Consider the following 5296-nt stretch of genomic DNA (forward strand, 5'->3'; position numbering starts at 1 on the left):
ATTATTATTATTATTATTATTATTATTATTATTATTATTATTATTATTATTATTATTATTATTATTATTATTATTATTTTAAACACCTAATAATCTTAATAATCATTTAATAATTAAAATAATAAAAACCAAATATCTAAAATTATAAAATATTATATTTATGTCATAATTTCTATAATTAATCAATTATACAATTTTCATGCGAATTGCAAAAGTTAGACCATTTTTCATAATTTCAACTTCCAACTAAACAAGTCCTACTTAAAATATTTATTGAAATTTCATATTTATTTTCGAAGTTTCCAACAATATGATAGGTCTCAAAATCATAATTACATAATTTAGATATCATTGTAGCTTAAATTTTATCAGATAAAATTAATTTTAACTTCTGTACAGATAGAGTTATCTAAAAATTTAAAACAAAAGCCAAATAAATGCCTAAAGTCAAATAAAAGGTTTTTTAAAAAAGAAAAATATAGCGTGCCTGGACATTCAGCGGCCTACTTAGCAATTGCCCACTTAATTCGTGCTTACTGCTAAGGCAATGCGTTTTCCAACATCTCGTGTCTATGCGTTTTTATTTATTTATTTTATTTTATAGAACACTGATCATTATACATAATTTTGATGTAGTCGGGTAGCGTGAGAAACAAGATCATAATTCACTAGCGTTGATTCACGTATGAATATCAAGATGGATTAATCAATTGGGAGAAATTGGATAACAACTAAATGACTATGAACCTTAATTCCAACTTTAATTTAAAGGAAAATAAAGAACACCAGCTTACTCCTTTAAATAAACCCTTGTTTAAGCGCAATTCTTTTGAGAAGAATGAATTTTTGAACAATGCATTGATTTGAAATGTGTGGTAAAAAAATAATGAAAATTTTTAGATTTACGTGTAATATTATTTTATTAAAAATGTGTGATTAAAATAATGTCAAAATACTGTTTAAAAATGTATTTTTTTTTTCAAATAATGGAAATCAAACCGGCGCTAAATAATAATAACAATCTAAACAAATATCTTATATTAATCTAACTTGGAATGACTTATTGTTGCAGTAAACAAATAACAATTAATATAGCCAGAATGATAAAGTGCCAATTTGCAAGCCTAAAGTATGGAATATGGCCAAAAAATAAGTGGAAACAAGGGCTCTAGGCAACGGGGTGGGGCCGGGCGAGGACTAGGCAACTTTTTGCCACGTTTATTTTTTTTATATTTTCAAAGTTTCGAGTTATGTTATTATTAGAGAATAAAACACAAATTCAAAATAAGTTTTAATGGGTGAATTGTCTGGAAATAAAATTATTTTTAAATTATTTTTTAATTTTTTTCCTTTGTCCTGCCCCGCCCCGCCAACCCATTTGGAGCAAGGTCCCGTCGGGGCGGAACGGGACGGATTTTTTTTGCCATCACTACTCTATCCCATGAAATTTGCTCCGTGGCTCATTTTTTGTTCAGATAAGTAGTATAATCATTAATATCTGACATTGTTGATTGGATCAAAGTATTCATTTTAATCACTTATATAACTAACTCAAATAGATTAAAATATTGTTAGAGAATACTTATTGTTTCTTAACTCAAAGATCAAAATCAGACTCAAAACATTTATAAACACAACATGAAAGATTTAAAATTTACGAAGCCAGAAATGTTCAACAACAGAATTTCCAATTGTACACACGGTTTGTTCCAAAAAATTAGTAACCCTTTCCGCAGTGATTTCTATGACAAAGGTTGCACATATTTGAGGTCTCTTGGGAGAAAGAAATTAAAATAAAATAGTTATTAAATGATTTAATTAATAAAGACATCATACTATGCTTTATTAAATAAAATCCCTAAAAGTCCTGACAATTTCATGTGTGTGTAACATGAATTATTTTAATTTTTGAAGTCAAATTACAAAACTTTCAATGCTACTAGAAAACAAAAAATGAGCGATGGAAAGATTTGAAGTAGAGTAATATGAACGACAAATTTTATCAAACTAGTTGCAAGACATCATACTATGCTTTATTAAATAAAATCCCTAAAAGTCCTGACAATTTCATGTGTGTGTAACATGAATTATTTTAATTTTTGAAGTCAAATTACAAAACTTTCAATGCTACTAGAAAACAAAAAATGAGCGATGGAAAGATTTGAAGTAGAGTAATATGAACGACAAATTTTATCAAACTAGTTGCCAAAGACACAAATTTGTTATGGTAGTAGTAATAGCTGTGTCGCTTATGTGACGGATAACCATCTACTTTACTTTCTATTTATGATATTGACGTTTTCCATAAAAAAGTTCTTATACTTAATAAATTAATAAATGCATCATAAATTACCTAAAAAGTAAGCATTTAAATAAAAATTAAATTTTTGGAGAATGAAAATTGAATTTCAAGTTATATTAATTAAAATTTTAAATCATACTAAACACAGATAAATAAAATAACACTTAAATATCCTAAATATATGACATAAAATGGAAAAAATTAGACTATGTCGGAGTAAAAAACTTTTGTCAGTTTAAGTGCAAGGTTCTATAAAAGCTATACTAGTAAATTATTTAATTGTTTTATTTAATAAATTTACTTAATTGATTAAATTTTCTTCTTGTGCATATATATATACACACACATACTTAGTATGCATAACAAAATGCAGATATTCACAATGAAAATGCCCTCTTCTCCCAACCAACACTTCAAATCGCGGCAGGCAAATACGCGAAAGATCCTATATGTATTTCTTATTTGAAAGTATATGAGTTAAAAGGCAATTCTAAATTTTAATATATTTATCTTGTTCATTTCAACCTTGTACAAAGTCCATGACAAGTTTCTTTATATTGTTTCAACTTTATTGGATATCCTTGAGGAACACAATGTCACAATGCGAACTCGCATTATATGTAACCACTTTATTTACAACTCAATCCCTTTTTGTCAACAATTTGATCATATGCTGAACAATATTTCTCTTATTCCTAAAATTGCACCAAATAATTATAAAGTAGAAGTGAAGCCATATACATTCGGAATCTCATTTTCCTTTCAATGATCGATTGAAATTATTTTTCATTCCCACATACCGTGTGTGGATGTGTATATTACTTTATGACTAGTCTCTCTTCCATATTTGTATTTATGATAAAACGCTAAGTGCATATTTCATATGCAATATTAAATTGTATTGGATATAATAATCGAAAATATTTGTGCTTCTATTTATTTTATTTTATTTTATTCTTTTTATGTGTCATTGATAATAAAAACGTATCACCATAGCATTATTTATTGTGCACAATCACAAGATGGATACAAAAATTAATCTATGGGACAAAATAATCTACTCAAAGGCTTTGTTAAATCACATGAATCTTGTAATCATTAGTTATTATTAGGTACACCTTCAAACCAGTGGCTCCTTGCGGCGCTGGGCCTGGGAGGAAAGCCCCGGTTAGTGATAGAATTTCAAACCTTCCAGGGAGAGCCACCGCGGCACCTGGCTCAGTCGGCTGTTTGATTGTGACATTGGCTACTGATCCACTTCCACTCAATACACACACGCCTCGTTGGTGCCTTCTAGAGAATTGGGCTATGCTTTTCGCCACATCTGCTCCACCAGCCACCTCCATGACGTGGCTGCGCAGCGCGTTTGGGCTATCTCGGGTGACAAATATTGGTGGCTTTGGCTTGTTCTTCGATCCAGCTGGTCGGCCTCGAGGTCTACGAGTACCAACCTCTACAGCACCCTCGTTAGGCTCGTCTCCTGTGTCTCTCTCTTCTTCGCCTCTGCTGCTACTTCCTCCACTTCGTTCATTGATGAATAATTCTCTTTCACTTTTTTTCATCAGAGACCCCGGTTCAAACCCCGTTAACCCAACCTGTCCTGTCCACCACGGATTAGCCATGGCTGAAATTTGGATCAATTCAGCTGGAAATTAATGAAGAAACACAGATCTTGATGATTGACCTTTGCCTCCTTTAACTTTCTTGATTACTACAACAAATTTCAAACCCTAATATCAGTCTTTTTCTGATTTAGGACATGAAATTCACTACAGTCTAAGATCTGTACACATGTTTGATTAAAGATCATATATAGATTTATAGAAAGATAAAAAATTTATAATTTCACCTTTATCAGTAGAATAAAATCTATCGCCCCTGATAAGAAGTAAGTCTTGAACCTAGCTCAAAGAGTTGTATCGATCTGAAAGGGCAACCCGTTTGAAAGTCAACGGATTCATTGTACCCTCAGCCTCACGGACCTAATATCAAATTCTTTTACCCAGGAGAAATCGGGAGAGAGAGAGAGAGAGAGAGAGAGAGAGAGAGAGAGAAAGAGAGAGATTATGGCATACAGAAATCTAAGTTGAAGGCAAATTAAACCCAATAAACAGAATCAGGTAATAAACACAAAGGATAATGGAATAAAGCAGGCAAAGATTGAAAAACTATTAATTACCAGTAAAAGTTACTACTGGAACATTTAATTGTAAAACCTCCATCTTTTCCTATGTTCTGATACGCTCATCATGCAGTGAATTGGGAAGCTAACATTTTTCTGTTCTTTATACTACTGTACTCACACACTCTCTCTTTCTTTCTTGGTTATTCTCTGAGAAAATTAGGGTTTCGAGTGGTGGGGTCGCGTGCTAACGGGCAGGTGGAGAGCACGTCGCTGTCTCGTGTTCCGACATATTGAACGGAGGGCGGACCTATATTGCACATTATTATATTATTATATGTATATATATTTATTTTCACGCGTTTCATTTTGATAAGTACCTGAAGTCTTTGATCGTGAATCGGCCATCTTACCAATTGTTCTCTCAATACATTTTTATCAATTGGTATATTAACTTTATTGAGAAGACGATAAGATTTAATATATCGGGATGTCAAATTATATGTCGACTTCATTCCATTTGCAAATAATGACATACCAAAGTGTTAAAAATATAGCGAATGTTTGAATCCATTTTTCCAAAATTCATTTTTTATTCTCAATCACATTTTCCATAAAATAATTTTACATGTAAACCTAAAATATTTTCTATTCTTTAACGACATAGTCTCCAAAAAATCATCATTCCAATATCTATTTTCCTAAAGAAAAATGGGGTTCAAACCGGACCATAGTTTGTTGACTGCAAATTCGAGATAGCATGTATGGACTAAACTAGATACAATTAATATATACTCGAATGAGTTAATTTAATTTTCACTTCTTCAATATTAACAGTCTTGTCTTAAGCATACTAACTATGCTATGTTATG

The 5296-nt window shown here is 31.0% G+C and overlaps 1 protein-coding gene across 1 annotated transcript; it reads right to left on the reverse strand.

Annotated features, from left to right (window-relative positions):
* Window positions 1-3375: 3375 nt before the first annotated feature.
* On the reverse strand, window positions 3376-4708 carry LOC111392604 (AT-hook motif nuclear-localized protein 20-like). Its single transcript, XM_023017964.1, has 3 exons — window positions 4482-4708; window positions 4152-4297; window positions 3376-4013 (listed from the first exon to the last, which is right to left on the reverse strand). Exon 3 carries the CDS (start codon window positions 3922-3924, stop codon window positions 3376-3378), a length of 549 nt encoding a protein of 182 aa, XP_022873732.1. The 5' UTR covers window positions 3925-4013; window positions 4152-4297; window positions 4482-4708.
* Between the last annotated feature and the right edge of the window lie 588 nt (window positions 4709-5296).

Source organism: Olea europaea, chromosome 4 (genome assembly GCF_002742605.1).
Source record: "Olea europaea var. sylvestris chromosome 4, O_europaea_v1, whole genome shotgun sequence".
In the NCBI taxonomy this organism is placed as follows: Eukaryota; Viridiplantae; Streptophyta; class Magnoliopsida; order Lamiales; family Oleaceae; genus Olea; species Olea europaea.

Excerpts from the sequence above, each read along its gene's own strand:
- LOC111392604 (XM_023017964.1), bottom strand. The coding sequence starts at position 3,924 with ATGGCTAATCCGTGGTGGACAGGACAGGTTGGGTTAACGGGGTTTGAA.